Genomic DNA, 24,469 nt, shown 5'->3' with positions numbered 1-24,469 from the left:
CATGGCAAATCTGAAACCATATGAAGCTACTATAGGTACAAAGGACTGTTTCCTGATGATGCAAGTGTACCCCAATGCCCCAATTAGAGTTTATTGAAACATTTCTCCCCCATAAGCAATTTGGATTTTTACAGAGTAGCACTGCTATGCTACCAAAGGAGATGAGCTTTGTAAAGCAGAAAAAATATGCCAAGTAGATGAGTGCATCCTGTTCTGCAGCTACAGCTCAGCTGGTATTTTTCAGTGTGAATCATTTATTCACTGAAAAACCTGCTTTCAGTCATCCCCAAAGTATTTACTAATTCAAATCAAATTTACCAAACCACTTCAACTGCAAAAAACCCTCTTTTTTTTCCAGAAGGAGAGAGGGAGTTATTACCCCCTTTAGCTGGCAGATAACCCCAGTGCTGAGGAATATAGGACACCCTGTTTTCTCCCACCTCCCAGAAAAACGTCTGAAACATTGGTTTAGTAAGTCATATAGTTTCTCTCTCAAAATATTAAATACCAATTGGAACAGCTACAGTGGGAGGGATTGAGGGAAAGCTACCTCAAAATGCCTCCCAGCCAGGTGGTTTGGACTCTCTTCTGGGAAAGTGAGAGACCAAATTTCAAATCTTTCCTTGTGTTTGAACCTGATCGGGGATTTGAAGCAGCAGATTATAGCCTCAGGGGGTTATACATGGGTGTCCCACAGTCCGTCTGTCCTGCTGGAGCCATTCCTCTTTGTTTAAAACATTTAACTGTTCATAGAGTCTCAAGAATTTTTGTGAATCTAACCTTTCATTTCCTTGGTTTTTCTTAACTGTGTTTCATTTTAGTAAAGCAGAATATTTTGTCTAATACAAAACTAATTTACCTTCCAGTTTTTCATTTCTGTGAAGGGGTAAAAACCAAAACAACTTTTTTGGACTTAACCAGGTATTTCTTCTGGTTGGTGAACTGAAAAATGGGTTATTTGCACAAAACTAACAGTGACTATCCCAGCTGGATGAAATCAGTGTAAATTTCACAAGAGGCTAATCCAGCCTTTACTCCTGTGAAAAGCATTAGAATCCTATGCAGGGCCATCCTCTAGGTTTTGTGTGATGAGATTAGTGTCTCAGGAGGGATGTTCTTAGTTCTTCAAGGAAAGCAGGGGAGACTCCTCCTATATTTTACTTTATTCTTTCCAAAAATAACCATGCCTATGCTGCTTACTTTTTTGCTGTTAAATATGTTAGCTAGTGGTCACTAATGAGTATTTAAAGGGATGGTCACAGGGAAGACAAAGGAGACCAAGAGAGGAAAGCAAGGGGTAAATGAAAGGGCCAAGTGGCATGACATCATGGTCACGTTTAGTGAGCGAGCAAAGTGATTGCAAATTGTGAATATAATAAACCTTTCCGTGTTACACAAGGGCAGACAGGATACTGCTGATTGTAGGCGTAGACAAAAGTAGGCAGTTGCCTGAGCTCTGGAGTGTAGAGTCAGCAAGACGGTGACCCTCTTCTGCCAGAGCCAGGGAAATGCAGGCTGCTGGCTGCTGCCCCACTGATGGTAGGGGTTAGAAACGTGGGCTCAGCAGTGCTGCTCTGGAAGGAGGTGGCTGTTGGCAGCAGGAGCTGGCATTACCCATCCCCTAGCAGTGGCAAGAGGGCAAATATGGCTCTCCAGGGTGCTTTCTCCATCCCAGGTCTTGTCCTTCCTTCCTCTTGTCCCATAGAAGGAAAGGCCATAGGGTGAAGCTCAACTTCAGTGCTGAGAAACCCTGTCAGCTGCATGCTGCCTGTCTTTAGGATGCAGCAGGTATAGAACCAGGTTGCTTACACATCTTGCTGCCAGTCCCTTCTAGTCCTCCAGAGTACAGAGGTTTTTTCACCCCTAATGAATTTGGTCAGCTTCACTTGTTACTTCTTAGAGAGGGCTTCTGGACTTGTGTGTCGGTAATTTTTCCTAGCGAAGGATGCATATCATCTCTAGTGTTATCCTGATTCTTGACCATTATCCTCTTAATATAACATAGCATTTCACCTGTTCCCATCAAGCCTGTTCCAGCAGTTGGTTTGCCAATGAGAGACACATGACTGATTGGTATTACCAAGGTGTGTCCAACTAAGATGTCTGATTACCTAGAGATGTAGCCAGGTACTGTAAGTTTTACAGGTGGGGGTGACCCAGCAGTGCAGTCCCACATTTTTGTGCTTTGTCCTCTGAAATGCATCTTTCCAGAACTGCAGCAGCAGTAGTGGAGCCACAGGTTATCATTCAGATTAGCAGATTTCTTTGTGTTTAGCTAGTCACTGTAGAAGATACCTATGCTCTGCTCAAAATCAGCCTGAATCACAAGCTGAAATGCTTGTACTTCAGTGGTTTAACCCCAGATGTAAACTTTGGTCCTGGCAGCAAAGCATTACCCCTTTTTGCTAATGTATATTTAGATGATTCTTTGTGATTCTTTTTCAGCCAGTTGTGTTGATTGTGGGATAGTTTACCTGGCCTTGAAGGATTTGGTGGTATGAGCCTTAGGGTGACTTTTATCTCTCATTTCTGCAAAGACAGCTTATAGTAAGACAGATTACAGGATCCAGGGCCTGAACTCATCTCTGGCCAGAAAACTGCAGAAAGAACCTGGTTTAACTGTGCAGTGTACATATATCCTGAGTTTGATTTTTTGCAGTGCAGCTGCTAGCACAGCACCTAAATTTGCTCAAGAAGGGTCAGGTAAGTGTCACCTGCCTTGTGTTTAGAAGCTAGGTGAAATCTGGCTACTAATGTAGATGAGATTTTCCCACTGATTTAATTTGAATCAGAGGTTAATGGTGCATATTTACCTGATAGCATTTAACTAGCTAAAGGCAACCACTGGAGTAAAGGATTGGAGCTGGTAGCAGAGGTTAGGTTCCTTGTTTAACACTTTTTTTGCAAAGTTCCCCACATTGCAGATCCCACTGCTTCTTTGCTGTTTTCTCTTTCTTGACTGGTGTGAGACATACTATTGAATGTGCTTCAACTTCAGTAAAAGAAAAACTGGACATTTACAAAATACAGCTGTTCATGTTTGTAATAATGTTTGATTTGTCTCTGCTCAGTTGACTGCCACGCAGTACCCACTAGATGGTGCTGATTTCCCTCCGTCAGAAATATCCTTCACGTTTAATAGCAGGGTCATTTGCTTTGTATCACAGATCACAACCGAATCCATGCAACTGATGTTCTACATGCCGTTTGGTACCTTACTACTCAGCCCATCCCAGGACTCCCAACTGTGATTAACGATCATGGGTCAGCAAGCGATTCAGGTATATTTAAATGTGCAAGTATATATGTTGTATTTTTAAAGTTTTTGTCATGAAATTTGCTGTAAGAAAGCCAACAATTGAAGATTGCATGCAGTACTACTTGTTATGTAGACTTCTAAGTTCAGTAGCACCTTGGATGTTGAAGGTGTTAAGGTATGTTTGTATAGCTTTGAAGAGAAAGGAATCGGTCCTCTAAAACCTAATACTGTACATTTAACAATGTGTGAATGCAAGCCTTTGTGGTCACCCATAACAACAGATGTTTGTTACCATTTGATTTTTACAATACCTTTTTTTTCTAGGAGAATTGTATTAGTAGTGCTTTTCAGTGCTGCTCCAGAAGCAGCGTAGACTTTTAAAACCTCAAACCCTGCATTGTTTTGCTATTACAAAACCACTGGGACATGAGATAGTGCTGTGCACTTGTCACTGCTTGGCTGTCATGAAGTGTTTCTTTGCCTTTCTTCACTGTCTCCAAAGAAAGAGACTTGTTACCATCTTGCAACTAGTTTGCAAGACCACTCGTCTGCTGTTTTATGATTGCTCCTTACGGGAAGCTGTTCTTACTGCATCTTTATATTAACTTCTCCAGGTTCAGCTTTAGCAAGTAGAGGACCTGTCTGTATTTTGTGGGAGTTCTGAGGGAGTTACTGGAAAAGCAGGAGTTTGTTCTGCAGAAACCACTTCCAGTTCTGCTTTTTTTGGTGCTCTTTGTGTGGCACATACATATCATTCGTGAAACTCTAAAGGATGTTTTGGTGGGACTGGAAGTGGTTTTATTCCTGCAAAATTTTATTAGCGAGGGTTGTTGGAGGCTTTGTAGGTGAGGTGAAATGGGTGGAAGGACAAGGGTTGAGTTTGGGTGGTTTTGGTGTTTGTTATTTGAAAGACGCTGTTCAGCTGCATGTAAGATCCATTCAAGCAGATTAAATTAGCAACACATCTCACTCAGTATCTGCCTCTGACAAGCATGTTCAACCTGCTTTAAAAAGAGGCTGTTAAGAGGATTATCAGCAAAGATCCAAAGTCTAGACGTTTGGATTGGAAAATATGCACCGTAATTGAATTAATAAATGCTAGTCCATTGCTTTAAGGACCGTTAGTGTCCCATAGACTAATCTATATGGTGAAGCAATTAGAGGAAGGAGTGAGAAGATTGTTACCCACAGAGTTCTAGCATGGCCATGAATCCATGTCTTATTGCTAGTAACTTATATAGTTTGAGAACAAGCTTTGTTGGATGGCTGGAAGATCCCCAGGTGGGATAAGAATTTGTTCCTTTCCAATTATGTGCCTTATTGCACTGGATCATGTGCACAGAAAGCATTGATGTCAGAATGTGTTTACTCTTCTGTAGTGTATTGTAAATTTGCTCCTCATCCAGCTTTGTTGTTTCTCTTTCAATAAGTCACTGAAAAGGTGGTAAGGGTTTTTTTGTTGCATTTTTGTTGTTTGTTGTTTTTTTTTTTAATTTATTTATTTCTGCTCAGATTCTGACAGTGGAATCACTCATGGCCATATGGGTTATGTGTTTTCGAAGACATACACACCCACAGATGACAGCTACGGATGCCTAGCTGGCAACATCCCTGCCCTTGAATTGATGGCTCTTTATGTAGCTGCAGCCATGCATGATTATGATCATCCAGGAAGGACCAATGCCTTTTTGGTAGCAACGAGCGCTCCTCAGGTAAATAACTCTCAAGTAGCGTTGCTGTTAAGTTTGGAAGGTCTTTGGTAACAGCTTCTCCTTGCCAGTGGTGCCTGTGGCTTCCATTAAGCACAAGTCTACCAAATATTTTGAAACAGCTTATCAAAGTGACAGAACTAATCATTTCACTTGGGGATTACCGGTAGCAGTCTTCTTACACACCCTCACCACCCTCAGTTAGTAGAGCTGTTAAGAAAGGTACTGATAAAATGTCTGAAACTGTGAAATAAGGGAAGAATTATACTACCTAGTAAGGCACAGAAAGATTAAAATAAAATTAAAAAACACCTGTATAGTTGACAGTGTGCCATGCAAGTTAGTTTGTGCATGATCGTAACATATTTTCCATTGTTTCTGTAGAATATGAGCAGCTGCAGACTTTTATGAATGTATTTTTACACTATGCCTCTATTGGGGGGGAGGAGGGCGGGGAAGATAATATCAGTTTTATAAATGAAGAATTGAGGCTTACCTAAGGTTACACTGAAGTCGTTTGCCAGTGCTGGGAGTTGAATTCGGCAATTCTGAGTCACTGTTTATTGGCTTAATTATGAGATCATCTTTCCTTACTTTACATAGCTGACCTGCCTGGCTTCAGCATATTGTGCTGGGAAATATTTCTATGGACAAGGAAAGGAAAAAAAGATAGCTTAATGGTGAGAAGTCAGGTAGGGATGCAGAAATTCTAGATTTACTCCCCAGCTTGGATCCAGACTTCCTCTCTCACCAAGAGCAAGTCACCTGAACTTGCTCTATATCAGTTTCTGTCTATAAACTTATAGTAATACTTCTCATCCTTGCAACATCTTTCTATGATCAAGAACTTTGATATTTACCTGGCCAGGTAAATAAATTGATAGAAGATGTATGCTATCCTTAAATCTACTTTTAAGAAATGAGTGCTATAGCTTTATGGTTGTAAAAATCAACAAGGGAAGTTAGATGATTAGTCTTAATATATTGTCCCTAGTTTGAAAATAAATTAATGGTAAAAATTCAAATTCTTCTTGTTATTTTGGGGGGGGGGGGGGGTGGGGGTGTAGTTGTTTTTTAAAAAATCTGGGGTTTTTCCAGATTTTTCCTCTCTTTTTTTTCCTCTTTTTCACGGCAAGCAGTATCAGCTTCCAGTAATGATAAAGTGCTCCTGTGTTAAAAATCTGCTCTCAGGAGCTGGCCCTGCAGCAGCTGTACCAGAATATATCTATCTCAGATGCTTACTGTGCAGTTAGGCAAGATGGGCTGTAAAGCTGAGTTGCTTCAGCAACCTGTTCTCTGAGGTAAAGAATAGGTTCTGTACTTTAGGATAGGATTTAATTTTTTCATCTCTAGATGACAGAAAAGTATAATTGAAGTGAAAAGCCACTAGAACATATGTGTATATATTTGTGTAAAAAGTTATAAAACTTGTATCTATTTTACATAGAAGCGTATTTCCAAAAACTTTTCTTTCCATAAACCAAATTGTCAAAAGACTGAATGCTGCTGAAGTGGAGAGATTTTCTAGATGGTTATTGTCCCCTAAAGTCCATTTTCTAGATCTTTGGTTTCTGAATGGAATTGCCAAAACCATGAGAGTTATGCATCTTGTTTTGGTAAAGATGTAACCAATTTTGGACTTTAGCATTGAGAAATCTTTCAGGCTGAGTGTGTGTTGTCAGGATGCAAACTGGAATTTCACTTGTTTCTGTGTTTCAAATCAGTCCAATATGGATAGAACTGCCAGGTACAAACACCAAAGACAATAATCCCTGTTAAGGGAGGTTAGTTCTGAGAAACAGGGAAGCGCATGCCTGTATTATATTATGTGGCCTGAAACAGAATAACCTATAGTCATATGATGCAGTTGAGTCAGGAACTGAAGACCCTTGAGCATGAAAGACCCAGATTTTTCAAATCAGTCTTCCAATAAATCTTAACCATCACAACAATTCAGGTGTCTGCTATTAGTCCTGCCAAAATCACATCTTCAACCTCGAGAAGTTCTTTAAAAAAAACAACCCCAAACAAATCAACCAAACCTAAACCTCCCTCACGCATCATCCCCACATTCTCATTTCTGCACTGCAGTGTTTCTTTCACTAGGAGGTTTCTCAGCTCTCAGCTGCCCGCATTGCTTTCACAGGCGGTGCTGTACAACGACCGCTCCGTCCTAGAGAACCACCACGCCGCTGCTGCCTGGAACCTTTTCATGTCAAGGCCAGAGTACAACTTCCTGGTCAACCTCGACCATGTGGAGTTCAAGCATTTCCGCTTCCTCGTCATTGAGGCAATTTTGGCCACTGACCTGAAGAAACACTTTGATTTTGTTGCCAAATTCAACGCCAAGGTAAGAAGATTGGTTCAGGTTTCTGGTGGATGGTCAGAAAAGATTGTGGGGCTTGGTAGCATCACAGTGAAAATGCTAGAAAGGCTGCTGTGTTGCTCTTTCTTTTGAATGTCCTTTTGGCTGCTGTAAAACATTCTGTTGAATAGTAATCTGGCAATTCTGTTATTTTTTGCTTTAAAGTAGCGCAGGTTCTTTTCTTCTATATGTTTAGTTTTTTCAGAAAGTGGTTTAAGGCTAAAGATATTATGGACTATTTGAAAGTAAGTCCCACTTACATCCTACTTTTCAACATTGTTTTCTTGTTCACTGGCACTTTAGACCTATTAGCGAAGCACTCGGGGAAAAAATCAAAGGTGTTACCAAGTTTCCACAATGGCTAAGTACTTAAGGTGAATTTTTATTGGTTTAATCATACTGTTTTACTATCAAAGCACAGAAATCATAATTATTTTGAAATTCTGATTTCAAATGCAATGAAAGCATGATCTTTCTTTCTTTCCTACTTTGTTTTAAATGGGTAAACCCCAGAGAAAGGTCACTAAAGATCTTTCCTGCACGCTCCATTCAGTGAGTATAAAATCACAACCCTCGGAAACCATTCTTAAAAATTATTATACAGTTTCAACCTAACTTACTGGAAATCACCACCTATCAAGTTACTTTATTAAACTCCATCGTCCATCAAAGCTGTTGGCATGTTACCTAGATGATACTTGCCTTTGGAGCTGATACTGCCTTCTTGTTCCTTGTGAGAAACACACCAAGCACAGAGTGTTTCTCATCCTGAACTAGGACCTCTTAGCTGTTTTGATGACATAGATAAAATGTTTTCTTGTGATATTGCTTAGGATGGACCTGTATCCTGAAATCTTGAAGTCTCCAGATGTATGACTGGTTTTGTTTTCCATTTTCTGTAATATTTCTCTCTTTGTTAGGTTTTAAGAAGGTCTAAAGAAAGGCCTTAAATTATGGTCCAGGGTAGGCAGGGAACTGATCTGTAGATCCATAGAAGTCTGAACTCCTTCTGCACCCCTGTTAGTAATGTCCCAAAACCTCTGGTAATTTCAGGGGGGTTTCTTCAGGTGTTAATTTGAAATTCTGGGATCATTTTCACTGGCCTAATTTCCTCATAAATGTTGAAAAGTATTGGCAGATTCTCATCTGTCAGGGCTAGAATGACAATAAAGCACAGGGAATTTAGGCTGTCTGAATACATCGTTTGAATGTGACAGTTTGGAACAAAGCCCTCACTTCTGTGAACATAAGTAAGGAATGAAAAAAGACATGCTAAACCAGTGATTACTGTGGCTTTGTCACAGAGATTAACTGTCTAACTGTGGAAGAGGACAAGCTTGACCAAAGTACTAGGCATAAATTGCGGATATTGAAAACTAAATTTGTCTTAAATCTATCAGGCTGGACAATGGTAGGTGTAACCACTGTTGTAGCCAAGCAACATGATACCTGAGACACTGCACAGTCTGATATATCATGTCCTGCCAGCTCACTATAGATTTGTAAGGACATCCGTTAACCTCATTTTCTCTCCTTATTGCTTGAATAGTCAAATGGTCATGCATGGAATGAAAAGTGGAGGAGAAGGTGAACATATTAACCAGTGCTTATGGCTGAGCCTGGCTTTCCCAGAGTAAACACTGCCTTAAAAAGAGATTATATATGTTTGGATGGCAAAAACTCTTCTGTACCAGAGTGGTCTCAGAGAGCAGACCTGACATGTTTGTATATGGGTGGAGGTGCTGTAACTGATAAAATTAGCTCTAAATGATCACGTTATTGATTGCGTTGCTGAACTGTAGTTTAGTATATTGAGGCTACAGTCAGAGAGACCCTTCTGTACAGAAAACAGTGTAAACACATGTAACGTAAGCATCCTCCCACCAGAAAACTTGTAGTCTGGAAAGTACCCACAAGAAATAATGAAGGATGCTCACTGTCCGACACTGATGATATCAGTGCATTGGAGCACTTACTGTTCTCTGACATTAGTTATGTTGGATCACGTACACCAGAAGCAAAGCCCTCACCATGGGGGGGCCCACTGCTATATGGGGTGGGGGACCTGCTGACAGAGGACATGGAAGTTTCATCTAGTCATAGCACAACAGCTCTCTATCCATTTTCAATTATTGCAAGCTTGACAATTAAAGCTGTGTTTCAAGGAGGGATTCGAATTTCGAAAATTAAGTGGACAGTAGAAGGCAGCCCCTCCCACATGAGGAGATATTCTAGGAGAAAAGGCTGAGATGGGAAAACATGGCTAACGGCAGTAAAGGTTGCTATCGCTGACTGTTTGGAGATGTAAAAGGCCGAAGACCTTTCTCAGTTGCAGTCTTTGTGGCTAAGACCTGGCTTCAGGAATCCCAGGCCCCTGAGGCGTGAGACAAAGTCTGAAGTGATGAAGACTTATCCTCAGTGAATGGCATCAGGTTAGGGAGCACTTAATCAAACTGGACATACACGAGTACGTGGGTGTCATGGTTGGGGGGGACCTGATGGGATGCAGCCATGTGTATAAATAAATACCTGATGGGGACAGTAAAGCAAACGGAGCCAGACTCTTCTCCGTGGTATCTGGTGACAGGACAAGAGACAGTGGGCACAAGCTGAAATACAGGAATCCCCATTTAAAAATAAGAAAGGGTGTGTTTAGTGTGATGGGGGTTGTACCTTGGAAGAGATTGCCCAGAAAGGTTGTGGAGTTTCCCTCCTTGGAGATATTCAAAACTGAACTTGACATGATTCTGAGCAGCCTGCTCTAGCTGGCCCTGCCTTTAGCGGGGGGTGGACTAGATGATCATCAAAGGTGCTTTCCAACCTCAACCCTTCTGTGGTTCTTCAAGGTGATGCTTTTATTTTAGAGCAGTTGATAGTATATCTTACTTTTTATTGTGGGAGGTATGGGAAAAATAGCGAAAAGGAAAAAGACTGGGAATACTTTCAGATATAGATCAAATAGGGAAATAAGCTTGTTAGATGTGTCTTCACACTGCAATTAGATCAGCATTGCATTTGATGGTAATTTATCATTGTACACCAATTAGGTAGCAACTTCTTGGAAAATATCATGGAAAGATTGCATTTGTTGGTTTTCCTAGCAAATGCTTTCAAACAGGCACATCATTTGCTAAATATTAATTTCTTGTGGTTTATCTCAATGTTCAATAGTTTTCACTTATTTTTCTTTTTACATATTGTTCCAGAGCTGATTGTAAATTCCAACCTTGGGTTAGCTCACCTGCTTACACTTGTGATTTTATTAAATAGCTAAATATACTGTAAGATATTCCAGGGCAGACCTTCCTCTGTGGATGCATCCTTTTACCCAGGATTACTGTCATGGTTTTCCTTTTTCTCTCTACTAGGTGAATGATGATGTTGGAATTGACTGGACTAATGAGAATGACCGCTTGCTCGTTTGCCAAATGTGCATCAAACTGGCTGACATAAATGGGCCTGCAAAATGCAAAGATTTGCATCTGCAGTGGACAGAAGGCATTGTCAATGAGTTTTATGAACAGGTAAATAAATGCATGTCCAAAGTGGTATCTGCTGGTTACGTGTCTTGTGTTAAACAGTCTTGTACCATGCTGGTGCTGGTCATGAGTGAAAATCACAGAGAATAAGGGATGACGGGGATTGCTAGAGTTACACTAGTCCATCCTTTTGCTGGATCAGTGAAAGTTCATTTGTCACTGAAGATTCTGATGTGTCCTCAAAGACCTCTGATGATGGGGTTTCTACAGGCTTAACTGTTCCAGTCTGGCACTGTCCTTACAGTGGACATGGTGAGCAAGTGTTCCTTTCCTCTTTATTTTTCTGTAGGCAGTCGTCATGTCTCCCTTTCAGCCTTCTTTAGTGCAAACTATCTTTTCATCCTTCCTTCTATGTCTTTTCAAGACATAGAAGCTGGTTCTCATTGCTCTTCTCTGCAGTCACTCCAGGTGGCTCACACTTTTATTGACATGTGGTCTCCAAAACTGGACACAACATCGTTGCTGAGGTGATCTAAACAGAGCAGACGAATTATTTTAGCTTCCCTGTGGGCCACATCTCTGTTCACACACACAGAACCTTTATGTGCTGAGCACGACTTTAACATTGACTTTCAGTTTATCACAGACTAACCATATCTGCTCCCTACACGTTGATCCTGACTCATACTGGATTTTTTAAGACGACACTTTCAGCTTTCAGAAGGTTTGTCAGTACAACTGCGCTAATTATGCAAGGCTTAGCTGATGGTAGCATGAGGAAGGACAGACACAGATTGATTTACAAAGATCTGGGAATACAGCCAGGCACTGGTCCTTTTCTGCCAGCTGTAAGGGAGCCCTTAATTGAACCTTTTCTCATTATAACCTATTTAGCCCTGCCGAGTGCAAGGGATGGGGCTGTTCCCACACTATGCCAGTTTCCGGAGTGGGAACACATTCTGAATGTGCTGGTTAGACTAAACTCCACATCCTGTCTTTTCAAGAGGAAGCAAGCAGGCTAAATCACTGAACCAGACACACCACAGTCTTCTTGGGGAGGCTGTGCAGTAACTTGAAGTCACAGACTAATCCCTTCTAAAGCCTTTTCATCTTCCCTTAAATTTACTGTATTTACACTTTGGAAAAAAACAGGATTTGCTGCTGCTGCTGCCTTCTGGAGTATGTAAAGAAATGGGAAAAGGGACAAAATTCAGACATTGACCTGAAGCTCCTTCGTTTATTTCAGATCTCCTGAGAAAAAGAACAATGACCATTATATATATATTACATATATAGTTGGTTCCATTTTTCTTTTCATTTTTTTCTTAAAGAGAGTGAGTCCCATAACAACAGTGATCAACCTTCATCTCCCAGATTTTCTTTCAGGAAATGCTTTTCTTCATATTTGTCTGTTTTCATTACAACTCTCCCAACAAATTGTACTTTACTTAATTCTGGTGATGATCATAGCTTATGTGAGTGACTACTGCATGCAGACAAAACCTGTTGATCAGGTACATGATATGACTCTCCTTTGATCCAACGTAACTAATGTCAGAGGGCAGTAACTGCTCCAATGTATTAGTATTGTCAAAGTGTTGGATAGTGAGCTCTGAATCAAGCTTGGGAGGAACATGTGTGGGAGGATAGGGTGTTATCTCTTCCATAGCAGGAATCTGGATTATTTTCCATCAGTCAGAAAGACGTGCTACTAATGTTTTCATGCTCTTGGAAGCTGCTCCAAAGGACTGTTGGAGATTATCTTTCTTATAATCCTGTAATTTAAAAAAAATGCACTTGAGATTTATCCTCTCTGCAAAATTTGATTCAGAACAACATATATGTTATCTTCGTTAATGGCATTCCTTTTGGGGATTGTGAGCAAATGCATTTGAACTCTTGGCTTGCAAATTCCAAGAGGTCAGGTAATCAGTAAGATACTAGGGGGTTTTGGTTTTGTTTTTGTTTTAATGGAAGATGCGTATTCACTGTATTGAGAAATCAGTAAGTCCCAGTGGGTTTCCTGTTTTGGTGGTTTTTGCATGGCATGAGTCGCCATGCTGACAGGATACTGATGGGGTTGAAAACAGAGAATGTTTTCTTCCTAGGACTTACTTTTGGCATTAAGGAGGATAAGCTAGATTTTCAATATATTTAACCTAGGTTAAAATCTGATTTTCTGTAATGTAATATGGTACGAGAGGTGTGTCAAGCCTTCTTCACCATGCTTTTGATCATCAGTTTTTTTCTGAGAAGGGAAAAATCTTCATTTTCTCATTTCTTAAAAGGAGAACTTTATGGGAAGTTTGGATTTTCCTAGAATTGTTATCAAAAAGCATATATATATATGTGCATTCAACCTATGCTGTGAAAGTAATTAAATATTTTTCTTGAATTTCCTTTAATAAGCACCAATTCCTTTGAGGAATTTAACTCCCCTGTAAGTAAAAACTCCTTAGTAAAGACGTTATGCATAGAAACATTCAAGATCCTGTCATGTTGTGACTGTTTCCTTTTCTTCCCTCTACACGCTCAGTGTACTTATGTGAAGACAGGTTAGACATACAAAAAAGAATCAAAAAATGCACTGCAAGATGTTTCACATAAGAAATCATGTTTTAATGGAACATGAAAAAAGAACTTGTAAACATTTCAACAGTCAGCTTTCTTCCCACTACTGACAGCTCACAACCAGGAAATCTCAGACGTGTTACTGTAAAGAAGAGAGAGCAGCCACTTCTTCTTAATTTATTTGCTAATTCAGGAATGAATGGCATGTTTCAGTGTTTTGTTAACACTAATATTTTGCATTTAATGATTGAACATAACAATTTGGGGTAGGTTATTATAAAAGTAACAAAACAAAACACAAGGAAATGAGACACCTGTCATACATGCTTCAAACTTTAACTCTCATTCTTTGGCTTTCCCAGATATCAACAGGACGTTGACCAGATACATTGTCCATGACTTTTGGAAAATTTAGGTTACAAGGAGATAAGTTCAGGCAATCTGTAATATAATGGAAATTGAAAATGTCTCTCCAAATTCTAATCTTTATTCTCAAATATAGATCTCTGTATTGTATTAAAACATTAATTTGTATATCAGGCTTGATTAGGGGGATTAGATATTTTTCTTGGAGAGGTGGCATCCAGTCTTGACATGTCTACTCAGCTGAAAACTCACTGATATCATCAGAAGCTTTCTTGTAATAGGCATGAGTGAATATATCAGACTTGGTTCTGCAAGAAAGTTTTACTTTCTTTTACATCATAAGAGGAGGGAGAAAAAAGTCTTCCTATACCTCTCCTTTACCCTCTTTCCCCATGAAAAGCTAGCAAAAAGCTTTATGGGAAAGATTTACTACTTCCGAGTAACCCGTGCTTTCATAGGGATCATTCTAATAGTCCTGGAAAACAAGTACTTATGACCCAAAGCCAAGAGGACCTCTCCATGTTATGTATAGTAAGGACAAAATTAGTAAGAATAGTAGTTCAATGAGATAGCCTTTGCTTGTAGAAGTTCAGTCTTGTTCCCTGCAAACACGTGGCTGATTACGAGGTTGTTGTGAGCTAAAAATCACAAAATCAGAAGGGATTTTTTGAAAATAATGTGAAGAAAGAAGGAAAATAATCCTTTTCAAATTTGCACACTCACAGTGTAAAAGTACAGGACAAGGGCAGTGGGCATCATTTTGCAGTCATCAGCTAACATTCCTGTTAAATTCACACTATCAGTAGTGGGTCCTCTTACAAGAAAAGAGCTGTAACTTCCATTAACCATTTGACGTGATGGCACTGTGGTAGTGTCATGCTGGCATACTCTGGAAGTGGCATTGCAGTTGAATTATTTTTCTTTCATAATTTTTAAGTGGTTTGATGTGCATTACTCCTTTTCGTGACATGGTTTTGTTTCCTTTACTTCAAAGACATTATTGCCATTTTTCATCTCCAGGGTGATGAAGAGGCTAGCCTGGGCTTGCCAATCAGTCCTTTCATGGATCGCTCTGCTCCTCAGCTGGCACACCTCCAGGAATCTTTCATCACTCACATTGTGGGACCACTATGTAACTCTTATGACTCAGCGGGGCTGATGCCAGGAAAATGGATAGAAGATAGTGATGAATCAGGAGACACTGATGAGCACGAAGAGGAAGAAACAGCAGAAATGGAAACTTGTGAAAATGCTGAATCCAGTAAGTTGTTCAGACTTAGATTTTTCAATGGACCAAGTTCCATATTGTGACCAAAAACTAAGCAGCCATATTGTAAAAGCATAGAGACCATGAGCTGGTCAGGTTCAACATGGGCCTCTCCAGAGTTACAGTGATTCAGCGCTGTCCTTAGTGAAGCTGGTGTGTAGCCAGTTACATTGGTAATGGAGACACTCCATGGTTTCAGGACTCATATGCATTGCTGTTCGTATCTACTACTCATTTCTACCTTCAGCTGAGGTTTCTGGTGATGGATCACCCATCTGTGTGAGGGCTTTTTAGACTGTTTCAGCACTGATGTTAGCAGACTGCAACAATTTCAGTTGAAGAAAGGATGGTTGGGAGATGTTTTTTTGAGGAAAGCACTCATCATTTCCATGAGTTAGCATGATGTACAGGAATAATGGAATGAGGCTCTGAGATGATGATGCAGTGAAAGAGGTTTTTTCAGTGGAAGTATTTTAATGCAAATCTCCACACTCCTCAGTGCAACGTAATGTGTGGAGAAGAGTGGAGAGAATCGGCACTGAGCATTGTTGTGTTGTGTGCTGGGAACTGCATCACTTGGCCCTTCTGGCTAATCAGTAACTAAAGCTGATAGTCTCCAGCCTTTCCTCCAGAAGGGCAACAATGCTGACATTTGTCATACTGAGAGGAAAACTTTGTACCTTGAAAGGAGTTCTTGGGAACTCATTGGAAGTAATTTTTAAGAGAAGAGGCTGCAGCTGTAGACCTATTTCTTTTACTAGTTTAATCCTGCATGAGTTGCCTGTTCCTCTCTCTCCTGTTCCTCCTCCATCTGAGTTTCCTACTACTGTTCTTTTATTTCCTTTCTTTCTTTTCCTTTCCTTTATTTCCTTTCTCTGGGTCATCTTTCTCTCCCTCCCCTATATCTAATCCTTCTAGAAAGCACCAGCCTTAAGTGTGCTGACATTCTGATACACAGCCTTTTCCTCTTAACAGATTCACTTTTTCTGTTCATTCCTACACACTTTCATGCCCTACTGAGTAGCATCCCTATTTTCTGTTGGGGAGGCTGAGAAGTGGAAAGATTTGAGGATTGCATTGTCTACATAAGGACGTGGAACTAAAATCTCCTGATGTGTAGAACTGACCTTTTATCTCTACTAAGATCCAGGGGTATACGATTTGTAATTAAGAAATTATTGCTGTTGTTCACACACACACGCATTTGCACATATTTTAAGTTTAGCAGGTTCACATGCACAAAAAAATGTTGTTGAGAACAGCAAGCATTAAGTAGTATAGCACACACAAGTTTATTTTAGCACCTTATGATCTATCACCTTATGATCTAGCAGGCAGAGCCATATGTTTCTGTGGCAGATTGGCATTTATGGAATTGCCTGCCGGGCGAAAGCGTATGCAATTAGTCACCAACATAGACCCCAAAGCCTGAAACCGATGTTGCTGTATTAAAAAGAAAGATGAAGGATGTTCTCATTTATCCATTGGAGTGTCTAACTTTACTTTGAAATCCTTAGTTTCCTTTCACCTCGTTTCTCTGTTCGCTTATCTTCTTTATCACTGCTAGTCAAGTCTAACAATGCTGCTTACAGGCTTAAAGCACAGACCATTATTAACCCTTTTCATATTGAAAACAGACCATTTTTAGTTGTCTTCTGTTTTCTTTTTCACATTCTCCTCCACGACAGTACTTTACTATTCAACCTGGTGCTTTTAGGCTCTTTATCTTTTTCAAAACCTGAAAAATGAATGTATCAGAGTTTTGAAATATCCAAACAAATTATTCCTACTTCCTTCTTACCAAAGGTGGGGTCCTTATCTTCTCGATCATACCAATGTGTTACAAACCGTTTTCCTCCGGTTCCCTAAATTTTCTGTGACTGTGTGGATCTGAATCGGGAATCAACAGCATTGTTTGTGTTGATATAGGGGTCTTATAGGTCGTTAGAAATTTATACCTTTGATTAACACAATTTTGGATGTTTAAAACTTTCTCAATAAAACAAAATAAAAGGTTGAGATATCAGATGCATAGATATTAAAAGTTGTGTAGATGTTGACAAGGCTCTTCTTGATGGAAATGCCTTTTAGGCAGGTGGAAATATAATTGTGGCAGAAAACACTTCACCTAGGTCCTGATAATTCACTAAAGCAGTTGAGATAAATTTAAGAGTTATAAAAGCATAAGGTAGCTTAAAATTGTTTTTATTATTATACAGGAGTATGTAATTCCCCCAAAGTTCTGATGCAAGTATAAGAATTAAACAGGCTCAGTCTTTAGTGATTCAGACAGATTTTAACACCACAGCAAGTGCTCGCTGGTGTCTGCAGAGAGCAGCAAGATGCAGGGTCACCCGGGAAACCCAGGAGAGAATGTCCTGCTGCGGCATTGGCAGGGTAGGGGCTTCCTATTAGTGCTGAACCTGAAGGTTTCCTACAGGGAACCAAGGGCTTTCTAATGAAGGATTGAGTTGGATTTGGTCTGTGCTCAGTGAAAAGCTCTTTGTTTCCAGTTCAAAAGCTTCAAGGGCTAAACGTTTTGGATCCTGACACAGACATACTTCAGGCAACCTGCAAATACTAATCCACACAAATTTATTTGGTACAAAACATTCTTCTACGTCACCTTCTTTAAAAAAGAAATGGGCAGTTGTCTTTGGAGGGTTTATTATTTCAGTTCTGTGACGGCCGTTGCCACTGTTAACAACCAGGGAAAATTTTCAAGCTTTGTACTGTTAAGGAGTTAACAATCTGTGTTGGACAGACTGTATTGACAAAGAAAAAAAACACACTTCAGACAGCAAAACACTTGTAGTGCAGCTGTGTCAGGAGCCATGAGAACTACCAGTGGCAAAAACATTTTATAGGTTAACAGCAATGGACTGATGCTTCAAAAACAAAGACATGCGAGCTCCCTGTTAGTATTCAGCTGTAAGACTACATCTTCAGTGGTCAGACTCCATTGCCGAAGCCATGTTGTGCAAAGGCTTTAAGGTCGTCTCTTCTGCAATGGTGGAGTGATAAATCCCTGACTTTGAAAAGGGCAAGTAGGAGTGGGTTCCCTCCTTTAATTACTAATGCTTGCTCATTCGTTATCCTTCTACAGCTCAGATCGAAGGTAGAATGTGGAGAAAACAAAATCAGGATCTTTCTTCCTAAGGCAATCAGCAAGGTTCCATAGTGGGTGGGGACACACAATTTAATGTGTATGTGTTATGGAGTAGGTTGATCAGAGTCTTTAAGTACTTGATATACAAAAATGAGCAGAAACAGCTCAGCAACATGCTTTATGCATAATCGTTCAAGCACTAGATGTCTCTGTGAGCTGCATAGTCAGGGACAGCACGCAACCTGTGATGGGATGAAGCTGGGGCTCAAACTGTGCAGGAAACCAGTTTGCTTTCCCAGAGGTCTGGAGAGGCATAGCTTTCTGAATTTTAAGACTGTTTAAGTTTGTGTTTTTAAAAATCTGTTGGTGCAATTTCTATATGTCCTAGTGCACCCTGTCTGCTTCCTACACCTTCAGTCCCTTTTCCTCCTCTCACAGAACACAGTACATTAACGTCACATGGTATTTTACAGGAAAGAAGTTCAAGAGGAGGAAAATCTACTGTCAGATCACTCAGCACCTGCTTCAGAACCATAAAATGTGGAAGAAAGTAATTGAGGATGAGGAGAGGTTAGCTGGGACAGAGAAGCAAGGTGTGGAGCCATCCACGCTGCACCAATCTTCAGAACAAATCCAGGCCATCAGGGAAGAGGAGGAGGAGAAAGGGAAGCCCAAGAGGGATGAAGAGGAGAACGCAACTGTAGAACCAAACCAATGACAATATTTACAGCAGTATTTTAAGACAGATTGACTCGTGCACAGACTCTTTCTCAAGCCAGCACAGCATTTAGACACAACACTGTAGAAGTATGGGATAATGCGCCTACAGCTGTTTAATTTGTTTCATTTTCCTTTTTATGGTGAGGTACATTGTTTAAACTCCTATGCTCAAGGAAGCTTTCACACTGCGACACCGGCTTTTACAGACTTTCTTTAAAGAGATTTGGGGGTGGGTGGAATTATATAAATATATATATATATAGCCAGGGTTATTGGCTGCACACTTCAGCAAAATACATTTAATGGTATATTATGGTCACTGTGATATTTACAGAAGAAAGTTATCTAAGGAAATGCTGCTTCTAAAGCACATTTGCAGTTAACAGTAAGGTACCAGTTAAGTAGCTTTTGCTCTTAATGCCAAGGGATAAAAGTTCCAGAGCTTTATATGAATGCTGATATATCCTGCCAACAGATATGTGTGCGTGAGGGGGTGTTTGCGAGTGTGAGTGGATGTAACCTAATATAGCATAGTTTGAGTTCTTATTACACTAGCTGTAGCACATGTCCCAGTACGCGACAACAAACAGAAGGCCTGAATTTTAGAGCATTTGTGCCCACAAGGGAACCGGAGACCGTTTTGAGGAGCTCTGCGTTCCCCGTAGCCCTCCAAGTCCCAGTTTGCACCCCAGCTGCAGCAAGCAGCCTTTCAGCAGGGCCGCGGTGGCCCGGGCTGCTGCTCTGGCCCCGTCGGCTGTGCGGGGTCCTGCGCCGCCACCACCTCCTCCTCCTCCTCCTCCTCCGCGGCACTCCCCAGACTGCTGCCGAAAGGGATCTGCCGGGACATTTATTTTCCAAAGGGGGTTACAAGGGACCGTGTGGCGCGCTGGTCTGTTCCCCGTGAGAGGACCTGGCCCTCTGTGTGCGTGGGAGCGGGTGAACGCTGTGTGCGGCGGTGCGCGTGTTTGGGCAGGAGGGAACGGAGAGCAAATGGGTGTGCGTGCTCGGAAACCAGGGGCACGCTGTCATCTTCCTCCCCTGACCTTATGCCTCCGTGCATCAGTAGCCAAATATACCATTTAAGAACGAAGCTAAACTACGTCTCTTGAGAGCAAAAGAAGGGGAGTGCGGGGGCCGTACCCTTCCTCAGAATAAGAGGCAGACGATGCATTAGGAGCCGCGTGGGGGCCAGGGGCCGGTCCTGCCTCGGCCGGACACTCGTATGTCTCAGCAACCACTCACATGAGCTTCAGAGAACTTGGTTTTTCAGTGTGACGTGCTGGATGGGAGCAGTTTGTTGCTGGCATTCTGCTTAGAAGCAGCGTTTGATACCACCGATATACTTTTTATTCTTTTTTCTTTTTTTTTTTTTTTAAGAGAAAGGAAAAGATCGGGCCTGTAAGAAGAGCAGATCTTTTTTTTTTTTGTTCTGTTTATTTGTTTTCTCTGTTGTTTATGCTGTGAGCCAAATGTCTATTTAAAAGGTTGGATATTCACTTTCAATATTTTATTTCACAATATTATATTTGTCAATGATTAGCTATCTAGATGTAAATATGGAAAAATTTTTATGGGTTCCTGTAGATAATGATATCTTTAAGAAAAAAAGAAAAAGAAAAAAAGGGAAAAGTCTTTTTGTAAAGCTAATTTTTTAAAAAATAAATACAAAAACATTTTTATACAGTGTAGCCATTTCCAAACCCAACAAATAAAGTCTTGAGTAATTTGTATAGACCCTTCTGGGAAGCCAGTGGTCTACAGCATCAAGGCTTTAAAATATTAATGCTCTTTGGGACTGGCAGCACCAACCAATACAACAAAATTTAGAGTTTTGTTCCCCAAAAAAGAAGAATATATATATATATATATATAAAGTTCAGTTTCTCTCAAAAATCATTTGACTATGTATGCTTTTTATATTTTGATCCTGCAGCCCCTTGCCAAGAAGAGGATTGCTTGTGTGAGTAAGAATGCTTGTGAAAGGAAGAGTTTGTAGGAGAAGTCCTTTCTATATTAAATTTCTGACATTGCATCCATCACTTTCTGCTATCCTTACGCATTCACCACATTTCATGATCCTATTGATATCTCCCCAAAAATGTTGGAAAACATTCTCTATCAAAGCCTATCAGCATGTGTGTTACCACTTCAGAGTTTCTTTTTGCTTTGCATTTCTGTTGGAGTGTGCTTTTGCCGGAAAACAGGATTTTGGTTTCTTACAGGTTGCATTTGCCTGATATCGTCCTATCCCACTCTTACCAGTAGAGAAGGCATTTGTGTTTGACAGAGCGACTCTAGAGCATGGCTCTGAATGCTCTTAGAAGCAGAAATATTTATTAAGTGTTTTTCAATGAAATCAGAAAAGCGAAGATCCAAATTGCACTTTTATTTTAAAGGGAAAGGATATAGCAGGATTCATTCAATAGAAAAAAAGATGTCTCCGAGATCTCAGCAAGTCTCCACCAATTCCATCTTGCACTCTTTTCACACCTCTTCAGTTACTTTGATTAATCATTTTATTTGGGATTTTCTTGTACAATTGATATGCATACCTTATAGTATGAGAAGAATTTAATATGCCTCATTCTGTCCTTGGAAAATTAAACTTACAGAGATGCTTTAAAATGTCACATCTCCAAGCACTTTTTTCTCCATTTTCAGTGCATGATCACTGGGACTGGATTTTTTATATTGATTTTTATATTGCCTTTGCTAAAAGAAGAAAAAAAGAAGTTATTGCAGAAAGCGTTAGTGGGTACCCAGTTGGTAAAATTACATAGAGGCATTCAAGAATGAGGTGAAATCCCACAAGTGGACTTCCACATACTCCTCTAAGCAGGCATACACAGGTTTGAACTAAGAAAAAGTATCCTAAAAATATGCTGAAATGGAATTACTCTATTTTTTCTAGTCATCATTTTTGGTTGCCATTAGGTAAAATCTTTGTCAGCTTCTACTCTGTTAAGATTTTTTTCTATATTGCCAAAGCACCTGTCACAAATTGTTGCTGCATTGCTACACAAGCCTGTTTGTGGGTACAGTTTGATTAACTCAGGTCTTTTGCAGTGAAGGAATTGCTGACAGGCTTAAAATCAGAATGATCATTGATTTTATCCAGACTGTAAGGAATACCAGTGAAGAAGCTAAAATAGCTGGGAGTGGTTAACTTGGTAAAAGGTGACTTATTTTTGCACTCCAAATAGTTACTAATAGAATCCAATTTCTGCAGGTGTCCACTCCTTATGAATCTGATTTTCAGTCTTTGCAGAGTATTTTTGGCAGGCATTGATCAGGAAATTTCCCAGATTGGCTTAAATTTAATACAAAAGAAAATACCAGAGAGATTTTGTATCAAACATGGATACCGTTGTTTTGCTTTGGGGTTTTTACTAGATAATGAAGCAGGTAATATTTTGGGGGTTTTGTAATAGTTTCTAGTCCGAAGGAGGCAAAGCTTTTGACCTGCAGTTGCAGCAACCTTTTAGACCTTGACAGTTTTCTACTTTGTGCAAGTCCTTTTGTGTTGCAAACCCCAAATAAACCACAGCCTGTGCAATATTGGGGGGGGGGGACGGGGGGGGGACGGGACGGGACGGGACTAATTGTATTCTGTCAGCAAAGTGCTCAGATTTCAGGTGGGATGTTTACAATGTTGATTTGGGTTTCTCGTATATACAGTATGCAAAGAGGTTTGTTAGATACTAGGGAAAGCAAGCCCCATTTAAACAGTGTTTTGCAGTAACAAAAAATTTACTTGTTTTAGTTTCCAGTTCTTTAAAAACAGGAAGAGAAAGATTGGACTATTTTTTCCAATTGGATATTTTGGTTTCTCCACTGTAATGTCACCTGGTGACTGATCCTGCTCCCTTCTAGTCTAAAAGAAGTTTGCTGTTCCCTTAAATAAGGGGCTTTTTGCAGTGCTTGCAGCCCCCAGTGCAGTGAGAAAAGCACTCTGCCCATCACATATAAACCCTTTTGTCCCCATATTCCCAGTTTTCTTGATAGTCACATGCTGTTCATTGTGGAATACAACTTTTCTCTTTATGCTCATGTTGCAGAAGGTATACATGGGAGTAGAGAGTGTGAAAGCCCCAAGCCATTTATTTTATTGCCCTTTCTTTTAGGAGGAGCCTGAGACTTTCGTTTCCAAGAATCCCAAAATACCTGTGTCTAGAAGTAATAATTTCCACCATGTTCAAAGGGCCGTAATTTACTATTTACTATTTATGCTCTAATTCTTGAGGGAACCTGGCGTTTCTTGATTTGTTTTGAGCTAATGTACAGAGCATGTTGACACTCATCTCTGAAAATCATATGCCTTCTCCAGTAGAAAGATGGTGTTTGATGCAATGCTGCAAGCCACGCATCAGAAGTAAGTTGCAAGAATCTACTAGGAAAAAGGGATTCTACTGTGCTCTTGGCAACATTTTGAACTCCCTTCCTCTGGGCGTGAAATTTTTTACAGAAAGCTGGGGAAATCACTGTGTGTCACCCATGGCCTCCCCTGTGACCTTGTGCAGGGTGCTGGCTCTCATAGCAAATGGTGATCACATTCTGGCAGTAAAAGGCTCCCAGGGCAGATGTAATTTGCATTTGTTAACAATGCAGGGATAGTTGTTCATCAGTTTTTACCCTGACATCATGTGTGAACGTCTCTCTGCATGAAGTTAAAATCCAAGACTGTGATTGCTCAGGACCTTTTGAGTGGATGCATTTGGGACTTTTACCCTTAAGTGTACTACTGTTAGAAGTTCTTAAGATCCTGATGGTCTGAATTTGGAAGGAAGTTAAGTCTGTAAAGGTTCAGATAGATGCTTCTAAAAGTACCATTTGGCATCTAAGCAAATTCTGTACCCAACTCCCATTTTATGCTTTCCGGGCTGGATTTTAAGTTCATTTGTTTTCCTTTAGGAAGTTCTCCTAAATTTTTGTCTGCTTCTTAGGTACAAAATTTTTTCTGAAATTCCAGCCCTGTCTTTTTCTTCCTTCATAAATGCCCCGGAAAGTAGAATGCAGCGTGGAGAAGCCAAGGATCTTGCCAAACTGAGCATCAGTCAGTGGTGCAGCCCATGAGGACTGCCCAGCCTGTGGCCCAGTCTGGGCTCATTCCCACCCAGTGTCATGCCCGTGCTGGTGAGCCGTGAGCTGAGTAGGTGTGGGGTAGCTGTCGGTTGGGGTACTCGGCAGCTTGAGGCCCACCAGCTTTTAGTGGGACTTGGGATCTTAGAGAATTTTGTCAGTGTTCAAAGAACCGTACGCACTTTTGAAAATTTTGCCATAAGTATAATGCAGCAAAAGGGTTGTGGTTGGTCCCAGGTGTTAATGAAGTGTTTGTGCAAAGTCTCATTAATTATCAGGCACGTCCTGCTTGGTCTGTGTGGTGTGGTCCTGTGCTGGTGATGGTGAGGGCTTTGCTGTTGATGAAGATGGTTGCAGGTGTGAGTCCACCCTCTCACTGACTTTCCATAGGCACAGCCAGATGTGCCAGTCATTGTGAGCCTGGGCAGCCCAGCAAACCCAGCTGCAGCCCGGGCTGCGACCCAGAAAAAGCACAAGGCGCTTGGCCAGCAAATACCCCAAGGAGATGCACCAGCAGATTCAGGTGTGGGAGAGGCAACATGGAT

At 40.6% G+C, this 24,469-nt stretch overlaps 1 protein-coding gene across 1 annotated transcript in view; it reads left to right on the top strand.

Moving 5' to 3' along the window:
• PDE3A (phosphodiesterase 3A) overlaps positions 1-18,662 on the top strand; it is a 258,350-nt gene extending 239,688 nt beyond the window's left edge. Inside the window, exons 11-16 of the mRNA XM_049822290.1 lie at positions 3,168-3,281; positions 4,772-4,971; positions 7,115-7,318; positions 10,702-10,857; positions 14,770-15,056; positions 18,599-18,662. Of these exons, the coding sequence (XP_049678247.1) occupies positions 3,168-3,281; positions 4,772-4,971; positions 7,115-7,318; positions 10,702-10,857; positions 14,770-15,056; positions 18,599-18,662 (1,025 nt within the window). The remainder of the gene's footprint in view (positions 1-3,167; positions 3,282-4,771; positions 4,972-7,114; positions 7,319-10,701; positions 10,858-14,769; positions 15,057-18,598) is intronic.
• Positions 18,663-24,469: the final 5,807 nt, after the last annotated feature.

This window comes from Accipiter gentilis, chromosome 18 (assembly GCF_929443795.1).
Source record: "Accipiter gentilis chromosome 18, bAccGen1.1, whole genome shotgun sequence".
NCBI classification, from domain to species: Eukaryota; Metazoa; Chordata; class Aves; order Accipitriformes; family Accipitridae; genus Astur; species Astur gentilis.
The sequence above is the reverse complement of the archived record's forward strand: the minus strand, read 5'-3'. Positions and strand labels throughout refer to the sequence as shown.